This window comes from Brachycentrus maculatus, unplaced genomic scaffold, assembly GCF_059751285.1.
Source record: "Brachycentrus maculatus isolate JH-2025_06_01 unplaced genomic scaffold, ASM5975128v1 h1tg000475l, whole genome shotgun sequence".
In the NCBI taxonomy this organism is placed as follows: domain Eukaryota; kingdom Metazoa; phylum Arthropoda; class Insecta; order Trichoptera; family Brachycentridae; genus Brachycentrus; species Brachycentrus maculatus.
Genome location: NW_028281222.1, coordinates 1,377,358 through 1,398,827, shown reverse-complemented (window position 1 = coordinate 1,398,827; position 21,470 = coordinate 1,377,358). Strand labels below are relative to the sequence as shown.

Sequence of the window (21,470 nt, the reverse complement as noted above, 5' to 3'; positions counted from 1 at the left end):
GGAAAATATTTCGAATTGATTTTTTTTTTGGTTTCTCGTGAAAAGTGGAAACTCATCCGAAAACACTTGTGGAGTTTTCGCCTTTGGCCTGAAAAACTGAATTTTTTTAACAGCACGTGGTTTGCAAGTGGACTCATATATCGCTCACTCCTTTCAAGAACGTCATAAATAAAAAATCGTCAAGTTTCAGTTGTGAATGTTTTCAGAATGCCCAGAAAATGTACTATATCTCAGCAAAAGCGGCATATTTTTAACTTAATATTTACCTGCTACAGGGCAGAAGGTGTTGTTTTTGCATTTTGAAGAAAATGTATTGTTTAGTAATTTTTTAAAATATACTCTATATTTTTTTAATGGAGAAAAAACCTTCAGGTTTTACCTAAAAAGATCTGTTGCACAGTAAAAAGTTCAATAAGCGGCTTGATATTTATTTTTAATACATTGTATTATATTTTTAAACATTAAAAACGTTCTAAAATTAAGAAAGGTGTGTTGAGATGGTTTGGACATGTAGAACGAATGAGTGAGGAAAGAACGGTAAAACAAATTTATGAGGCGAATGTTAGCGGGAAAAGAAGCAGAGGAAGACCGAGAAAAACATGGCACGATCAGGTATGCCAAATACTTGAAAGTGGTAAGGTTAGGAGTCGTAACAATCGGCGGGTATGTATGAGGAGATGCATGAACGTGGAAGAGGCGAAGAATGTTTGCAAGGACAGAGTGGTGTGGCGCTCTATTCTCTCTGCCTACCCCTGCGGGGATCGGCGTGATGGTTAGTTAGTTTTTTTTTTAAAAAAACGTTCTCCTGAAAAATCAAGTTTTTTATTTATTTATGAAGTTCTTGAAAGGAGTAACCGATATATAAGGTACAGAATACAAACATTTGCTAAAATGATACATCAAATACAGGAATAGAAAATAAGGGCAGAAAGTGTTCGTCGACGTTTTTATAAGGTCAACTAAAATCTTTATGTATAAGTACAGTTAAAAATGCTCATATTTTGAACATTGAAAATAATATCGGCACTATATTTGTTCTGCGTGGAATAAAGAATGTCGGACTCACAGCACTATTTTTAGATTTCAGTGTGTCGTTTTCACTCTCCTCGCAAGTCGTGTCCTAATTCTTAATTTACAAAATTGCAAATCAAATAAGCCATTTTTGATTACACAAAAGGACAAAACGGCAAATCCATAAAAAATGGGAGCTTTTGATTGGTTCGTGGACACGGTGACGTACCCCGTTATGGACATACAAACACCCAGAAATGTTAGAATGTGCCCTATTTTCGGACGGTAATTATTAAAAAATTATAAATATATTTTTTTCATAAACTTCCATTAAAAAAAGCACGTTGTTTCAAACATTTTTTTTTATATTATGTTTTTCCTCTAGCGACTAAATCGCTTACTAAAATAAGTAATAATAAAAATTGCTATTTTTTTAATTTAACAAAAGTTTTATTTAAAATACTACGCGGAAAATATTTAAATAATCAAACGCTTTTTAAAAAATATAATGCATTCGATGTGATATTTAAGTTCTAATGAATATTACTCACTATTATACAATGGTTTGAGCCTTTGATAAAATAGGAATTGAACGATTAGTAACGAATTGCCATTAAAATTATTCGATTATTAGGATGAATTAAATTAAGTATATTATCCTTCTGAAATCCAAAAATATTTCGTACGTATTTTACAACATATTAAATTCATCATTATGTTTTGAAGTACTTTTAAATTTCGTCGATGATACTTTTTGAAAACATCATCGGACGGATACGAAATCACACAAAATAATATAGGTCGTAAGCTTAGAACTAGGATCCAATGAGGCAAAAAGAGATGGCGTACTACAAAATACGCTCCATCTCTTTTTAACCTTTTCACAAAGTCCATTTCTTTCTGTTTTCTGTAGATATCTCACTTTCTCTTAACAAATGAACATTTAAGAAACAAGGATGCATAGTGTGCTGCGTTTCATTTAAATATGTTTGCAGTACAAATACGTTTTGTTCAAACTTCATCGCCACCTTCTCTTTTTGCCTCTATCAATTCGTATCGGAGAGACAAGGATAAAATATTTTATTCGAGTCGGTAATAAAGAAATTTACAAACTTGGAAAAAATGAGAAACGAATTTTCCACTTTCCAGTGACGTTTGGGTGATTTGTGAGGGGGGTTTTATCAGATGGGTTTAAAATTATAGTGTTTATTTAAATTTTATTCAGTTAGTTCAAGATGTTCAAAGCGGGGAATACTAAATCGGTAGAAAAATTACCATTAATTGACTCCGTAACGCCTTACAATGTACAACTTTCTGGCTTTTACAAAAGGTAGGAGGTTTTTTGTGGTTATGTTTTAGATTGTATTTTGTTCTTTGCGCAATTGTTTTTGTTTACACACATGCATTTTCTGTCACTCTGATTATTTTGAAATCAATTCGTTTTTCAAAATGGATAACAGTTTAATACTCGATTTCTTAAAATTCTACAATCGTCCCGATATCACAATAGCGATTATATTTTATATTTATATATATAATAAATTAATAATTACAACATATTGAGTGTGTTCAAATACTTGTTCACAAATCTGGATTATCTCCAATTAGGAATTATTTTTCACATTATTTTTGACATCTCAACATAGATGAAGATGACAATGGAAGTCTAGGCATTTACAGGGCTTATAAACTTTAAATTTGACAAAATGTTGTAAATAAATTAACTGGTCAAATTATAAGCTTAATAAAAATGAGAACACATTATTGTAATTTGAAATAGTATATGATGAAACTTTTGTAATAGTATATGATAAACTGTATCTATTCAACAAACCTTTCATATTTTATTTTTTATATTTTCTTTTTGTATTCATTTTAATTAACTATTTTTTCTAATCACTTAATTTTATACAGAAAACTAAAATCAGACTTTATTTTATTATTTTTTGTTATATTGAAATATTGTATTTTTTTGCCTTTTTACTGGCTGTTTTTTCTTTATAAGAAAATACCAATTTTCCATTATACTTCTAGTATATTATTTATTTGTTGAATATAATAAAATAACAACCATATAGTTTTTTTTCAACATATATTTTATTTGACCAGTGACCGAGTTTTGTCGTTACCTACATCATCAGACCGATCACTAGTCAAACAAAATATATGGGGAAAAAACTATATAAAACATATCGCTCACTCCTTTCAAGACCGTCATAAATCAAAAATTGTCAATTTTCAGTTGTGCATGTTTTTGGAATGCCCAGAAAATGTACTATATCCCAGCAAAAAAGGCATATTTTTAACTTATTATTTACCCGCTACAGGGCAGAAAGTGTTTTTTTTGCATTTTGAAGAAATGGTATTGTTTAATTTTTTTTTTAAATATACTAAATATTTTTCAAATGGAGAAAAAACCTTTAGGTTTTACCTAAAAAGATCTGTTGCACAGTAAAAAGTTCATTTATTTTTAATACATTGTGTTATATTTTTAAACTTTAAAAACGTTCTCCTGAAAAATCAAGTTTTTTGATTTATGACGTTCTTGAAAGGAGTGACCAATATATATATAAAATGCAGTTCCACCAAGAGATGTCAGTACAAAACTAAAATCTAATTTATTTGTTTGTCAAAACTGGTTGGAAACTTAGTAAAAGTGGTAAAATTATCAATTTTGTGGTTTACTTTAATTAAGTTTATGAAGTATTATTTTTTGACATCTCATCAAAGATGAAGAAGAATATGGAAGTCTGGGCATTTACGGGGCTTACGACCGTCATAGGCTGGTTTGAGTGATCACTTTACACACGTGTAACATTCACCAATTCTACCCATTATTGACAACCACACTACTCAAATTCTTGGAAGTTCTATATATATGAACCAATTTAGAAACCTTGTTCATGAATCACTAAAACTTCACTAGAGACATCTATTGGTGAGATGTAAAGAAGCTTTTTACTAAGCAGAAACTCTTATATTAGTATGTGAGATCCGAATCCCGGATTATAATCACACACATGAGAAACGCCAGAAAATACCATTTTCATTTTTATTATTAAGCTTATAATTTGACCAGATAATTTATTTACAACATTTTGAGTGTGTCCAAATACTTGTTCACAAAATCTGGATTATCTCCAATTACAGGAGTTATTTTCATATTATTTTTTGACATCTCATCAAAGATGTAAAATGTTGTAAATAAATTATCTAGTCAAATTATAAGCTTAATAATAAAAATGAAAATGGTATTTTCTGGCGTTTCTCATGTGTGTGATTATAATCCGGGATTCGGATCTCACATACTAATAAAAGAGTTTCTGCTTAGTAAAAAGCTTCTTTACATCTCACCAATAGATGTCTCTAGTGAAGTTTTAGTGATTCATGAACAAGGTTTCTAAATTGGTTCATATATATAGAACTTCCAAGAATTTGAGTAGTGTGGTTGTCAATAATGGGTAGAATTGGTGAATGTTACACGTGTGTAATCACTCAAACCAGCCTATGACGGTCGTAAGCCCCGTAAATGCCCAGACTTCCATATTCTTCTTCATCTTTGATGAGATGTCAAAAAATAATATGAAAATAACTCCTGTAATTGGAGATAATCCAGATTTTGTGAACAAGTATTTGGACACACTCAAAATGTTGTAAGTTTATGAAGAATGAAAGTAAAAACATGTACAAACAGAAGCGGAGAATGTAGTAATAAGAAACTAAGATAAATGTAATTTTTAAACTTTATAAAATAAAACAACTTTGTTTTAACCACTTTCACAAGACCGGAGTGGACGTATTCACTGCGCAATGCTGAATAAAAGCAACATTTAGGAGTTTTTTCCCATTTTTTTTTTAAATCACATTTCCATATGGTGTACGGAGTACGTGGAAGTTTTTGGCATCGTAAGGGAAGGGTAATTAACTATAACCTTACTATGAGTATTTCAATGTTTTAGAATTAGTACATAAACCCTGACGATGACCGGCCAGAAGAAGTGTACCCATAAAAAGTGTTTAAAACAAAGTTGTTTTATTTTATAAAGTTTATAAAATGTGCCACAAAGTATCTGCGGAAAACATTCAAGAAAATAAATATAATTATGTGTGTGTTTTTTTTCTAGGAGTTTTGCATATTTCACCATAAAGGAGAGACTGCCCGTCATAATAACTAAAATCATAGACCATTTGGCCAAAGATAGAGATGAAATCGCACATGAATTTGGACCGGTAAGTTGTTTTTGTAGTAGAAGTTTTTAGTAGATGTCTGTCTCATATCGCTCACTCCTTTCAAGAACGTCATCAATCGAAAATCGTCAATTTTCAGTTGTGCATGTTTTCAGAATGCCCAGAAAATGTACTATATCCCAGCAAAAGAGGCATATTTTTAACTTAATATTTACCCGCTACAGGGCAGAAAGTGTTGTTTTTGCATTTTGAAGCAAAGGTATTGTTGAATAATTTTTTTAAATATCTTTCAAATGGAGAAAAAAACCTTCAGGTTTTACCTTAAAAGATCTGTTGCACAGTAAAAAGTTAAATAAGTGGCTAGATATTTATTTTTAATACACTTTATTATATTCTTAAACTTTAAAAACGGTCTCCTGAAAAATCAAGTTTTTTTATTTATGACGTTCTTGAAAGGAGTGAGCAATATATGGTCTTAACTATATGTACACAATTCGCTCACTCCTTTCAAGGACGTCATAAATCAAAAAACTTGATTTTTCACAAGACCGTTTTTAAAGTTTAAAAATAAAACACAATGTATTAAATAAATATCAAGCCATTTATTGAACTTTTTACTGTGCGACAGACCTTTTTGGTAAAACCTGAAGGTTTTTTCTCCATTTGAAAAATATTTAGTATATTTTAAAAAAATGCCTTTTCTTCAAAATGCAAAAACAACATTTTCTGCCCTGTAGCGGGTAAATATTAAGTTAAAAATATGCCTCTTTTGCTGGGATATAGTACATTTTGTGGGCATTCCGAAAACATGCACAACTAAACATTGTCGATTTTTGATTTATGACGTTCTTGAAAGGAGTGAGCGAATTATCAATTCCCGTCACCAGCGGTCGCGGGCGTAACAAACACCCGTCCTTAGTGTGATTTGTAATCATTCACCTATGGAATGAAAGTATAAAAGGGTTAAAGACTATCTACATTCATAAATAATAATAACACAATTATTGTCATCAGGTCAATGTACAAATAAATTTTATGTTGTTTAACGGAATCTGTTACAACAATTATTTTTTTCTTGATAAGAAATAAAATTCATCTTCATTAAATGCAGTGTTTTGTGTTTCCTTAATATTACAGGGTGGTACAAAATTAATCATTTATAGTAATATTTCCCACTAACGAGGTTTATCATTACAATGATTAAAGAAAACACTTATTTTATACCACTTGAGTTTTATTAAAGACTATATGTTTCAGAAGTTAAACTTCCATCTTTCAGGTCTGTACAGTAACTAAAATATAAAATACAAAATTTTTCTATGAATAAGAAGCGGGGAAAGTTAGGGGGAGGGGGTTAGTCAAGGGGCGGAGTTTGAAAAGAAAGGAAAAATGGAAAGCAAAGGTGAAAAATTTGCAAACATTCTTCGCCTCTTCCACGTTCATGCATCTCCTCGTACATACCCGCCGATTGTTACGACTCCTAACCTGACCACTTTTGAGTATTTGGCATACCTGATCGTGCCATGTTTTTCTCGGTCTTCCTCTGCTTCTTTTCCCAATTACATTCGCCTCATAAATTTGTTTTATCGTTCTTTCCTCACTCATTAGCTCTACATGTCCAAACCATCTCAACACACCTTTCTTAATTTTATCGATAATGCTTATCTCAGCTATTATTATTCCGTCTGCTTTCACCTTTGTTTAACCAACTCCATGCTTCTCTTCCATACATTAGGGTTGGAACCAGGACTCCATTGTGTACTTTAATTAAATTATTATAATTTTTGTATGTTACAGGGTGCCCAGGAAGACGTGAAGGCTGTCATTGCATACCTTTCTAAATTGAAAAATGAAATTCAAACTAATAAAAAGTAAGCGATTTTCGAATGTCTTAGCTTTATGAAGATATAAGGAGTCCCCTAATGTATACAAGTGAAGCATAGAGTTGGCAAAAGAAGAATGAGATTAGAATGAATGTAGTCAGAATGCGATCTCTCAGTGCGGCAAAACCATGTATGATAGATGTTCTAATGGTGATACTGTATTAAGAAAGAATGCAAGACTGAGATTATTATCTATGAATTTAAGAAAGGTGTGTTGAGATGGTTTGGACATGTGAAACGAGTGAGTGAAGAAAGAACGGTAAAAAAAATGTGGTTGGTAATAGAAGCAGATGAAGACCAAAGAAAACTTGGCATAATTGAGTATTTCAAATACTTGAAAATGGTAAAGTCAGAATTAGGAATAATCGGCGGGTATATTATTAGGAGACGAGTGAATGTGGAAGAGGCTTGCTTGCCAAGACAAATTTGTGTGGTGCTCTATTCTTTCTGCATTCTTTCCTTATATCGCAATTGGAACATCTATCATACATATTTTATTTATTGTTTCGGCATTCACTTTGTGGTAAGACATGATGAAATTTGTGTCGGGTTGTGGTCCCGTGGTCGCGGACTCTTAAGTCAGAGTTTCTCGGTTCAAACCCACTGTACCACAATTTGATACCTATTTCTAATAATGAGCCGCTCAGGCTCACAGAAATAGTATGAAATTGAAATACTTGTGTAAATTATAAAAACACAAATATTTCTCTTTTTAAAAAAAAACTAAAAATATAAACATTTATATTCAGACCCGAAGAAAAAATCATCTGTAGCTTTGAAAACTAGTCATTAAAATAAAATAAATATATCAGTGAGAGATCGCATTTAAAAAAAAAAGTTGTTTACTGTAAGGAGATGTAAATATATATATATATATATATATATATATATATATATATATATATATATATATATATATATATATATATATATATATATATATATATACATATATATATTTATATAAATATATATATTTTTTTGTCATTAAACCCTTGTCCGCACCCCAATGGCGCATAGGGCACTGCGTTATATAAAAACAGTGTTATCTTGATCTTTTACACATGAAGGAAAGGTGATCAGCCCTCCGCTTCAGGTACATTGAATAAATTACTTATATTTATTTTACCCCCCTTGGGAATCGAACCCGGGACCTCCAGAATGGTAGCAATTACACTACGGAGGCGGATAAAAAAAAAAATATTTATATATATATATATATATATATATATATATATATATATATATATATATATATATATATATATATATTTAAAGATGATGTAAATGAAGTGTAAATAATTGTTTATATTAATTGTAATATAGTAACTTAAGAAATAAAATAAAATAAAAAATTTATAAAATAAAAATAATAAATTAATTTCGACTGCATTCAGTCTACTTTCCTTCTTTAGCAAATTCCATATATTATTTAAGTTACTTATTATATCAGCATGTTATAAGTTAGAAGCTTCCCGGATTTATTATATTTTATTTCATCTTATTAATTACCATTCTTATTATAAATAATAACATAAAGTTTATCACGTATAATTAACATTAAACTTTGCTAACCTTTTTATCTCATTTGCATGTACACACTTGCAATTTCTTTGAGCTCATTTTCGCCGACTAATTTTGTAAAATTAAAAAATCATCAGCTTTTACAATTCTACTGTATATATCGCTCACTCCTTTCAAGAACGTCATAAATAAAAAATCGTCAATTTTCAGTTGTGCACGTTTTCGGAATACCCAAAAAATTACTATATCCCAGCAAAAGAGGCATATTTTTAATTAAATATTTATCCGCTACATGGCAGAAAATATTGTTTTTGCATTTTGAAGAAAAGGTGTTGTTTAATTATTTTTTTAAATAAACTATATATTTTTCAAATGGAGGAAAAACCTTCAGGTTATACCTAAAAAGATCTGTTGCATAGTGAAAAGTTCTATAACTGGCTTAATATTTATTTTTAATAAATTGTGTTATATTTTTAAACTTTAAAAACGTTCCCCTGAAAAATCAAGTTTTTTGATTTATGACGTTCTTGAAAGGAGTGAGCGATATGTTAACTATTTTTAAATATATATATTTTTTATTTGGGTTAACAACAGCAACATATGTAAAACAAAACAATTAAAAGATATATCGTAGTCGTACAGGAGAAAGTGACCAACTACCAAAACGTAAAATGTTCAGGAGGGCCATTTAAGTCACTTCTTTTGCTTGGCAATAAAATAAACACCAATGCAGTTAGCCATTTTTAACAAGTCAATGTATTATACTTCCAAGTTTAAAATCCTTTGGGATTTTTTCAGGGCAATATTAAGCTAGTAAGATATCAAATAGTCAATGATCACGTTTTTGTAAAACAATGCACTTGGTCACTTTCTCCCGTATGACTACGATATGTGAAACAAGCCAATTATAGTTAACCACAGAAACATAAAGATTAGTACAAAATATTTAGAGTAAGTAGCCGCCATAGCTGGCGTAGTGGCACATCCACCCCGAAGGACAACTTGCGCTCTACTAAAAAGAGATCGGCGGAAACAGTATCAAGCTGCTTGCGCATGTACCCAAAGCGCGGCATGCACGCATACACTGAGAAACGTTTGTGTATTTTTGATTCTTTCCCCGATTTTTTCATAAATTATTCATTTCCGTCGCTGTAAATGAATAAATTTATATCATAATACTTTTATATGATACGTAATTATATTACGGAAGAATAGTGAAATAAGGAAGGAGTGCAAAGCTGAGATAGCATTATCGATAAAATTAAGAAAGGTGTATTGAGATGATTTGGACATGTAGAACGAATGAGTGAGGAAAGAGCGGTAAAACAAATTTATGAGGCGAATGTAAGTGGAAAAAGGAGCAGAGGAAGACCGAGAAAAACATGGCACGATCAGATATGCCATACTTGAAAGTGGTCAGGTTAGGAGTCGTAACAATCGGCGGGTATGTATGAGGAGATGCATGAACATGGAAGAGGCGAAGAATGTTTGCAAAGACAGAGTGGTGTGGCGGTCTATTCTCTCTGCCTACCCCTGCGGAGAAGCGGCGTGATGGTTAGTTAGTTTTTTAGGAATACGAAAATTCTGAGCCCGTATCTATTATATTTTATATTGATATTCTCATTATTAAAGTCAAATTGCAGTAAATACATATCACCGGGAAGAAAAAATTAAGGCAGAGAACTATGTGAGAATACTGAATAATTATAGAAGATGTTTTAAAAATTGTACATTTTTTCCAGGCTGGAGCTTATCACGGTGGTGTCGGATGATACGGAGGAATGGAACAGCCTGATTTCAAATCTGGAGGATCCATACTACTTCACGTGTGTCTGGCTTTTCACGGAATGCTATGTCTACAGACGAATTTGCGAAGGCTTCCAACTGACCAGGTATGAGTATTATTTATTTTATTTTTAACATCTCAACCTAGATGAAGAAGAATATAAAAATCTGTGCATTTCAGGGTTTACGACCGTCTAACCATTATCGGCACCCATTGAATGTGTACGAAATGTAGAATGCAAGGCTGTAATAAGCATTATCGATAAAATTAAGAAAGGTGTGTTGAGATGGTTTGAACATGTGGAATGAGTGAGTGAAGAAAGAACAGAAAAACGAATTTATGAGGCGAAAATGGTTGGAAATAGAAATAAAGGAAAACCGAGGAAAACTTGGCATTGTCAAGTATTAAATTACATTATCAAATCCTTCAGATAAAGAGGTCAGGTCGGGATTTGGAATAATCGGCGGGTATATATGAGGATACTCTTAAATGTGGAAGAAGCGAAGATTGTTTGCAAAGAGAAATTGGTGTGGTGTTCTATTCTCTCTGCATATCTCTGCGGTGATACGTGATGTTGCTTAGTTAGTTAGTTGACATATTTTCTTGAATGTTTTTCGCAGATACTTTGTGGCACATTTTATAGACTTTATAAAATAAACAACTTTGTTTTTTAACACTTTTTTATTTAATAAAAAAAATGGCAAAGTAAAGTAAGTCCCCAGTATGCAGATTTTGTATGGAGGATAACGAAATGCCAATCCACATTCTCTACAATTGTGACGCACTCGCTCGCAAATGAAGTCACGTCCTTGGAGGACCTCTACTGGACTCCGAGAAGGTGAAGCTCCTACCACCAAGACAGGTCGTGAGTTGCGTGACTCACGTAGGTCTTGGCAGTGAGCTGTAATACAGAGGGAGGTCATAATAGACCTAATATAGTCGCGGTGACATAAGGGATGCATGATCCCTTGACCTCAAAAAAAAAAAAAGTACCCAGTGATATTAAAATTGTGTATTCGTTCCCCAGCTCTCTCGGCGGCATGGACCCGTTCCGGGTGGTGAAAGACTCCTCGTTCATGCACAGCATGATGGCCATGTGCCAGGTGGCCAACAAGGTCACCAAGATGCTCGCCGAGCCGGTCACCCTGGCGCTCGAAGACTTCCAGCTGATGCTGAGGGTGAGACATGCTAACTTAATGAAGATTCTTCTTCTCCTTCTTTTTCTAGATCCTAAGGATCTGTTAGTGCCTCCGCTTGTAGCTCTTGGGATGTTGACTCCCAGCTGTCTTTCCACCTTTTTGGAGGTCTGCCTGGGGGTCTGCGTCCTTCAGGGATTCCTTGAAGGGCGATACGTGGAAGTCTGTCATCTGACATTCTGTTTACGTGATCATTCCAGTATCGCCTTCGTTGTCGCCCCCACTTCACGATATCCTCCGTCTTACACATGCTCCTGATGTCGGTATTTCTTACTCGGTCTCGCAATGTGTTTCCGGTTATGGATCGGAGAGTCTTCATCTCGGAGGTTCCAAGTTGAGATTTTGTTCTAGAAGTATCTGCTTATGCCTCAATCCAATAAGTGGCAATTGGTCCAACACATGTTTTGTATATTTTCATTGAAGATTCCATATTTATAATCAATAGAAACGGAGTCTTCACCAAGTTATACATAGGCTGCTTGGAATTAACAGTTATGGAGCTTACACATCCAATTCATCTAAACGTCGGAGCCGAAAAAAAAAACTCTAATGTAGAACAACTTGTAGTCGTACAGGAGAAAGTGACCAACTAACAAAACATCAGGAGGGCCATTTAAGTCACTTTTGCTTGGCAAGAAAATAAACATCAATGCCGTTAGTCATTTTTAACAAGTCAATATATATTATACTTCCAATTCTCTGTAAACGTCTTTGCACTGTTCCGTGTCTGTCTGCTGTGCTGGTCGGGGTTGTGGGCGTCTGTGTACTGGCCAACGTCGAGTCGGAATCGGATCTAGCTGACTAATTGAACTAAACACTAATCCCTTTCACTGCCTACACCGGGGTACTTCTAGAAAATTTGGTGATGGACTTACAATCTTGTATTTATTTAGATTGGCAGTGACAGGTATATTGAAAGCTTTTAACCCATCCGCAAATCAGTTTTTTTTTCAAAACATGTATTTAAAGACACTAATTGAATGTATCCCCGCAAGTAAGAGAGTTGCCCCGCCCGGAGGGGAGGTGATGATATGGTGTCAAACAAGGGGACGCTAATATTTTCCACCTGATAAAACGAGAACAAACATATAAATAATCTTTAATGCAGAAAAAGGTACCGCGCACTAAACATTTGATGTTTAGTACGCGGTCCTACAGCCGACCAATGACACCGCTCGCGTGGCTGCGGCGTCATCGGTGTTCAAATTCAACCGAGTTATAAAAATAAACTATCTCATAAAATTATAACTTTTACTGTTTTACCAATAAATATGGCACATGTAACTATTATGCACATATTTTATCGTGTATCTAGATCAGAAATGTGATAAATTAACATGAAAACTTGAAAAAATAACTCAATGAAACATTACTCCTGGGATGTACAGTTTTAATTTCTCACTGATTTTAGTTGATATTTCAATCAAAGGGATAATTCTATCCTTACAGGGACATCTTTGGTCAAGTGTCGTCAATAAATTTGTATTAAAATTATAAGAAATAATGCATTAAAAAAGGTTTCTTTACTGATTTGAAGATATCACACGAAAGTATCTTTATAATTTGAACTACAACGGATGGGGGCGTGGCTTAAACGGCGTCTGATTTGCAAATGTAAAAAGATACCTACCGCCAACGGTTGGCGGCTGATAGGCCGATGGGTTAAATGTAAATTCACAGTAAAATCGGGACACAATTTTATATTGTTTCACATTTTCAATGAATTTCGCAACTTAGTTAAAAAAAAAGATTGCTTAGCAAGAGCAGATCTGTCAGCAATCCTAGATGCTTCTGTGTCAGATCTGGGCATGCGGTGGGACAGCTTTCAATATAGTCCCTACTAAACGTCTTCTTTTTCGTTTTGATTTTTTTCTAGCTAAATCTCTGGGGCAACAAGTGCGACCTCTCTCTCTCCGTTGGCAATGAGGTCAGTCAGGATATAAACCCGATAACGATGGTGGAAACCCTGCGCGACAACATCATTGTCGACCAATCGGCGCAAGTATTCGAGGACCTCTGCAAAATTGGCCTGGCCAAGAAAGACAAAGAAATTATTATTGGTGAGATTATTTATACATATCGTAGTCGTACAGGAGAGAGTGGCCAACTAACAAAACGTAAAATGTTCAGGAGGGCCATTCAAGTCACTTTTGCGTGGTAAGAAAATAAACATCAATGCTGTTAATTATTTTTAACAAGTCAATATATTATACTGCCAAGTTTAAAATCCTTTGGGATTTGTTTAAGGGCAATATTAAACTAGTAAGATATCAAATAGTCAATGATGTTTTTATGAAAAATGCACTTGGTCACTTTCTACTGTATGACTGCGATATATATATATATATATATATATATATATATATATATATATATATATATATATATATATATATATATATATATATATATATATATATATATATATATATATATATATATGTATATATATATATATATATACATATATATATATATATATATATGTATATATATATGTATATATATATATATATATATATATATATATATATATATATATATATATGTATATATATATATATATATTTATATATATTTATTATTTATTACATATATATATTTTTTCAGTGGCGTGCTCAGCGAATTAATTAGCTTAGGCAGTAGAGGTAGGTAGTCCACCTCCGTAGTGTAATGGTCAGCACGCTCGGGTACTGTTCTGGAGTTCCCGGGTTCGATTCCCAGAGGGGGGTCTAATAAATATAAGTGATTTTTGTCACTCTAATATTTATTCAATATTAGCCTGGACTGATACCTGCAGCGGAGAGCTGATCACCTTTCCTTCGTGTGTTAATGATCAAGATAACACTGCGTTTATATGATGCAGTGCCCTATGCACCATTAGGGTGCGGATAAGGGTGAAGGACGCAGACCCCCAGGCAGACCTTCCGAGAGGCTTTTTAAACCGGAATTCTGAAAATTGCCGTGGCAGTCAACGTGTTGACATAATTCATTCATTCAAACCCTTATCCGCACCCCAATGGTCCATAGGGCACTGTGTCATATAAACGCAGTGTTATCTTGATCGTTTACACATGAAAGAAATGTGATCAGCCCTCCGCTTCACGTGCCAGTCCATGGTAATATTGAATAAATATTACGGTAAATAAATCACTTATATTTATTTTACCCCCCTCGGGAATCGAACCCGGGACATCCAGAACGGTAGCCGAGCGTGCTGAGCATTACACTACGGAGGCGGACCGTAATAAATAAACAGAAAATATAATTATAAACCGTTTATTCAAAATCAAATAGTAAAAGAATATTTTTATTGAATGTGATTAAACAAAATTGGCTTTTTAGACCGGAATTGTGAAAATTGCCGTGGCAGTCAACGTGTTGCCATAATAGTAATAGGGTCATTTTTCCAGATATCGTTTGCGACAACTCCGGATACGAGCTCTACATGGACTTCTGCTTTGCCGATTACCTCATCACCAAGAAGTACGCGACGCGCGTGCGCTTCCACGTGAAGGCCATCCCGTGGTTTGTGTCGGACGCGACCGTCCGCGACATCGACTGGACCGTGGACGGCGCGACCAACGCCAGCTTCAGCATGGACATCCCCACGGCCGACGGTACGGGCAAACAGAATCTGTCTTCGCAGAACGTCAAGTACCTCGGCAAGAAGTGGAAGAATTACCTCAAGACCAATGTCTGGTCTTGTAAGGTAATTTTTTATATTTTTTTATTTCCTTAGTAAGCTTATATTATCATTATTTTTTTAAAAGAAATGAGAAATATTTGTGTTTTTATTATTTACAAATCACTGTATTTTTCTTTATATGCAAAAAAATTACGGACTTGATATGCAAATGTCCGGGGGAATCTATTTGAACTTATGGAGCAGCTTAACCCACAGCTGAACAGCGCCAAGCCAAAATACGACATCAGACTAAATCATTTATTTATTTTTTTTAAAAAAAGAGAAATATTTGTTTTTATTATTTACACAAATACTTCAATATCATACTATTTCTGTGAGCCTAAGCAGCTCATTATTAGAAATGGGTATCAAATTGTGGTAGAGTGGGTTCGAACCGAGAAACTTTGAATCAAGAGTCCGCGACACTAACCACAGGACCACAACCCGACACAATATATGTATATATATTTTATTAAATACAAACTATTTTTTAAGTCCGCCTCCGTAGTGTAATGGTCAGCACGCTCGGCTACCGTTCTGGAAGTCCCGGGTTCGATTCCCAAGGGGGGGTAAAATAAATATAAGTGATTTTTTCACTGTCATATTTATTCAATATTACCCTGGACTGGTACCTGAAGCGGAGGGCTGATCACCTTTCCTTCATGTGTAAACGATAAGATAACACTGCGTTTATATGACGCAGTGCCCTATGCACCATTGGGGTGTGGATAAGGGTTTTATTATTATACTATTATTATATTTTTTTAAACTTAATTTAAATCATATGTATAAATTTACATCTTCTTGCAGTAAACAAAACATTTATTTTTAAATTCTTTGTGTTGGTAATTCATATTATAAAGTTACTTTTTTGTTATATCTACAAATCAGTAAAGAAAACTTTCGGTAATTTATTATTTTTATGCAATTTTTTTAAGGCACTTGATAATATGTCCCATTAAGGATAGAATTATCCTTTTGATAAAAATTTCAATTTATCACATTTCTGATCTAGATGCTCGATAAAATACGTGCATAATAGTTTTGTGTACCATCGTATTTATAGGTAAAACAGTAATATTTTTATGTAATTTGTAATTGTATCATGGAGGAATACAAAAATACTCTGAGCCTTATCTTTTATATTTTATATAATATTCTCGTTGTTAAAGTCAAAGTTTATTCAATATATATCACCAGGAAGGAAAGGTTAAAAATGACTTAACGACCCGTCCGCGTTTGTGCGGAAATTTGAATTGACCGCTAAGGACTGGTCCCGCATTGTCGTGGGTTTTTAAGTACTCCAACTCAATGACGTAAATTGGGTAAATGAAGACATTTTTTCATTCGAAAATAAGTTCACTCTACTTAAAAAGGTTTGTGTCATGGCCACGAGATGATTTCATGGCCGATTGTAACTCATTTCTAAAATTTGATTTCATTAATAAACCAACCTATGACGGTCGTCAGCCCCGTAAATGCCCAGACTTCCATATTCTTATTCATCTTTGATGAGATGTCAAAAAAACCTTTTGCTTGTTAAGAATAAATTGGTGGAAAAAAATATAGGGTGTTATTGGTTGATTCCAGGATGATCACTTCTGGACGACTCCCCACGAGTACTTCAAGATGAGCTCCCTGGACAAGGGGCTCTACAACACGCTCGGGGAGGCCGACATGGTGTTCTTCAAGGGAGACCTCAACTACCGCAAGCTCATGGGCGAGGTGAGCTGGCCGCCGACGACGCCCTTCGAGGTGGCGCTCAGGGACTTCTTCCCGTGCCCGCTGGTGGCCGCGCGGACCGTCAAGGCCGACCTGATCTGCGGCCTGCCGCCGGGCCTGCAGGAGACGCTCAACGCCAGGGACGAGAAGTGGATGGAGAAGGGAGACTATGGGTACGGATAACTTATTTTTAAACTAGGCAGGCGCTGTGGCGTAGTTGGGTAGACGCTCGACTGCGAAACTGGCGTCGCGGGTTCGATTCCCGCCAATTGCAAAGTGAATTCAAGAAAGATTTATTTTCAATTCATCTGGGTGTTTGTGATGTGTTTTTTACATTTACCTTCCTTATCCTTACTATCCTACCTGTAGACAAGCATCTAAAATAGACGCTTTGCGGGTTATTTCTTTAAATAAATAATAAAAAAATATGTAATTGTCAAATATATCAGGAGCTACAAAAGCGTAAACTAACTTGCGTACTGATTGCTTTGAATGATCAAATCCAAAACCGAATTAGCCCTTTGGTTACCAGGACTTTTAGGATTCTTCTTTTTCTTTTACCATATCCGCTCCGTATGTGGAGCATATAGAGTCCACAAGCTGTCTCCAGGCTTTTCTGTCGGCTGCCAGCTCCCTTGCGTCCTCCCAAGTCAGATCCGCGACCCGAAGTTCTGACAAGAACTGCCGACGAATTGTCTTCCGCCGCCGCTTCTTTATCAAGACTGATTAAGAGTCAGTCTTGATAAAGAAGCAGTTAGCTTCGAAAATGGTAGACATTATAATTAAGTTATAATAAAATATTTATAGTGATTTTAAAACAAAGTTACATTTTAATTACAAAATGGAAAATCACAAAGTTAGTGCTTCAAATATGAATTATATTTATATTCTTTATTTATTTCCAGTGTCATCCAATACTGCCCAAGGAAGATTGTCCTCGCTCACGAAGTATTGTGACCCGAAAACGCATCATAAATTAATTTACATCTAAGCGTCGAGTCAAATACATTCTTATATTTGTCTCTATAACTTGGTACGAAACATCTATAGCTCTTTTTTAAATGAAGGAATGTAGAAGCCTGGAATGTAGAAGTCTTACGGCCTGGCTGGGTTAAGCGATCACTTCAGCCAGCCAAATGCCAGGTCGTAAGCCCTGGGATACTCAGACTTCCATCTTCTTTCATATAAAAAAGAATGATACATGTTCGTATCAAGTTATAAGACACCTATAATATTGACATATCATTCGTGGGGTGAAAATCCAGTATCTGATATAATAAATATTATTAACACATTTTGGATGGGGATTTGATATTTCGCTCACTCCTTTCAAGAACGTCGTCAATTTTCAGTCGTGCATGTTTTCAGAATGCCCAGAAAATGTACTATATCCCAGCAAAAGCGGCATATTTTCAACTTAATATTTACCTGCTACAGGGCAGAAAGTGTTGTTTTTGCATTTTGAATAAAAGGTATTGTTTAATTATTTTTTTAAATGTACTAAATATTTTTCAAATGGAGAAAAAACCTTCAGGTTTTACCTAAAAAGATCTGTGGCACAGTAAAACGTTCAGTAAGTGGCTTGATATTTATTTTTAACACATTGCATTATATTTTTGAACTTAAAAAACATTCTCTTGAAAAAAAAAAGTTTTTTGATTTATGACATTCTTGAAAGGAGTGAGCGATTTGTGTACATATAGTTTAGACCTTAACAGAGAGATTGGTTCATAACATTCATATAAAAACATTGAATAGTTGCTTCTTTTCTGACTCTGAAATGAGGCCGGCGCAGAAGGTAAAAATACCCTTCCCGTCCTTAACCTTCCCCTACCGGTGATATGTATTTTACTAGAACTTGACTTTAAAAATGAGAAAATCAATATAAATTATAGTAGATACGGGCTCAGAATTTTTGTATTCCTCAGTAATACTTTTATGTGTTACATAAAAGTATTATAATATAAACTTATTCATTTGCAGCGACTGAAATAAATAAATTGTAAAAAAAATCAGGGATAGAATCTTAACTATAACCCTTATCAGCACCCAATGGTGCATAGGGCACTGCATCAAATTGACGCAGTGTTATCTTGATCATTACTTACATGAAGGCAAGGTAATCACTCTTGCGCTTCAGTAACCAGTCCAGGGTAATATTAAATAAATATTACAGTGTAAAATCACTAATATTTATTTTCACCCCCCCCCCTGGGAATCGAACCCGGGACCTCCAGCACGGTAGCTAAACACGCTGACCATTACATCTCGGAGGCGGAGGGATAAAATCACCAATACACAAACATTTCTCATGGTATGCGTGCGTGCCGCACTTTACGTACACGCGCAAGCGGTTTCATACTGTTTCCGACGATCTCATTTTAGTTGCTCACAAATTGTTGTTCAGAGTGGTTGTGTCGCTTCGCTAGCTATAGCTGCAATTGCGGTGTATATTTTTTTCTCTTTTTAAGTATTTACCCGAGCTAACATTACAAAATTGATACATTTCAACGCTCAATAAAAGCAATATTTACATTTTTACTGTTTTTAAATCACATTTTCATATGCATATCACAGGTGTACCCGTTTTTAGCACCTAAGGGAAGGGTTAAGCATCAATCGACCCAATGGGTAGAAATACCTTTTCCGTCCCAAGTGTGTTAATATTGTGATGAATTTCTACCTATGTCAAAGCTGATATTATCATGTTGAAAACATCCCTCAAACAATGAAAAAATGCACATTTTTGTAAAAACTGAAGAAATCAGTGCCACATGCGTTTTTCATACAATATAATATTTCACAAATCGCTCACTCATTTCAAAAACGTCATAAATCAAATTTTGTCAATTTTCGGTTGTGCATGTCGGAATGCTCAGAAAATGTACTATATCCCAGCAAAAGAGGCATATTTTTAACTTTATATTTACCCGCTACAGGGCAGAAAGTGTTGTTTTTGCATTTTGAAGAAAAGGCATTGTTTAATTATATTTCTTTAAATATAATAAATATTTTTCAAATGGAGAAAAAACCTTCAGGTTTTACCAAAATCATCTGTTGTACAGTAAAAAGTCCAATACGTGGCTTGATATTTATTTTTAATACGTTTTATTATATTTTTAAACTTTAAAAACATTCTCCTGAAAAATCAAGTTTTTGATTTACGACGTTCTTGAAAGGAGTGAGCGAAATATGTACTTTTTTATGAATTTCTACATTTTATAATTCTACTTTCAACTTTCACCCGCTCAAATTTAAACAGCTTCGAAGTGTGATGAATTGGAAAGATAATAAATTGTTTTTTTCTTTGCATTGATCATCTTTAAATTAATCCCTTGCCATTAAAAATGCTAAACATTAAGACCATCAAGCGTTTTCATAGACATTGTGGGTGAACTGGCAAAAAACATTAGCTCAACGTGATATATCGTAGTCATACAGGAGAAAGTGACCAAGTGCATTGTTTTACAAAAACGTGATCATTGACTATTTGATATCATACTAGCTTAATATTGCCCTGAAAAAATCTCAAAGGATTTTAAACTTGGAAGTATAACATATTGAGTTGGTAAAAATGACTAACTGCATTGATTTTTATTTTCTTTCCAAGCAAAAGTGATTTTAATGGCCCTCCTGAACATTTCACGTTTTGGTAGTTAGTCACTTTCTCCTGTACGACTACGATATGTATCAAATTTTTTATCTTCATTTATAAGAAAAATAAAAATGTCAAAAAAAAGTCGTAAATAATTGTTATCCTATTTTTAAATATTTCTGTGAATTATAATATTTTAATTAGATTTTCTGACAGCTGTTTTAATAAAAGTTTTTACATTCTTTATTTGATATCGTTATTGGAATAAAATGTATTTATCAAAAACAAAAAAGACTTTTGTTTTATTTATCTATTTTTTACAGAAATAAGTTTTTTTCATTGCAGTGCCACCTATATTAGGATTAATATTCATACCAATAAATCGGAATTGTATCAATGTGCAGTCGATATATATCGACTGCACATTGATATATTAATCTTGTTGAGATATGAATAAAAATTAAATACACTAAATATGTTTGTTTTATTAATATCTCAACAAAGATGAAGAAGACAATGGAATTCTGAGTATTTACAGTGTTTACGGCCTTTTATAGGCTGATTTAAGTGATCACTTTACACACATGTAACATTCACCTTTTTACCTGTGATTGAGAACACTAGTCAATTTTTGTAACTTATATTTATGTTATTAAAATTAAAATGATTATATTTATGCTCCCATAGACACTTTTCACATGCTACATTTTGACACCATCTATGGTTGAATTTAGCAAGTTTTTAAGTTAGAAAAATGTAATTATTATATTCAATAAAATAAAAATTATATAGCAAGGTGACTAATCTTAGGTATTCCACCATTTGTTTTCGGCTTCTGATAGCTTGAAAAATAGAGAGGAAGGCGCTGGAGTAATTA

General features: G+C 33.7%; 1 protein-coding gene across 2 annotated transcripts; it reads left to right on the top strand.

The window, feature by feature from the left end:
• Positions 1-1,063: 1,063 nt before the first annotated feature.
• LOC148302135 (damage-control phosphatase 1-like) lies at positions 1,064-20,885 on the top strand. Of its 2 annotated transcripts, none has more exons than XM_088272092.1 (9): positions 1,064-1,296; positions 5,136-5,241; positions 6,997-7,070; positions 10,349-10,498; positions 11,420-11,570; positions 13,465-13,648; positions 15,002-15,300; positions 16,867-17,171; positions 17,904-20,885. In XM_088272092.1, exons 1-9 carry the CDS (start codon positions 1,202-1,204, stop codon positions 17,953-17,955), a joined length of 1,416 nt encoding a protein of 471 aa, XP_088128218.1. In that variant the 5' UTR covers positions 1,064-1,201; the 3' UTR covers positions 17,956-20,885. The 2 variants fall into 2 exon arrangements, with proteins under 2 accessions (XP_088128218.1, XP_088128217.1); XM_088272091.1 differs by lacking the exon at positions 1,064-1,296 and adding an exon at positions 2,152-2,341.
• The last annotated feature ends 585 nt before the right edge of the window (positions 20,886-21,470 follow it).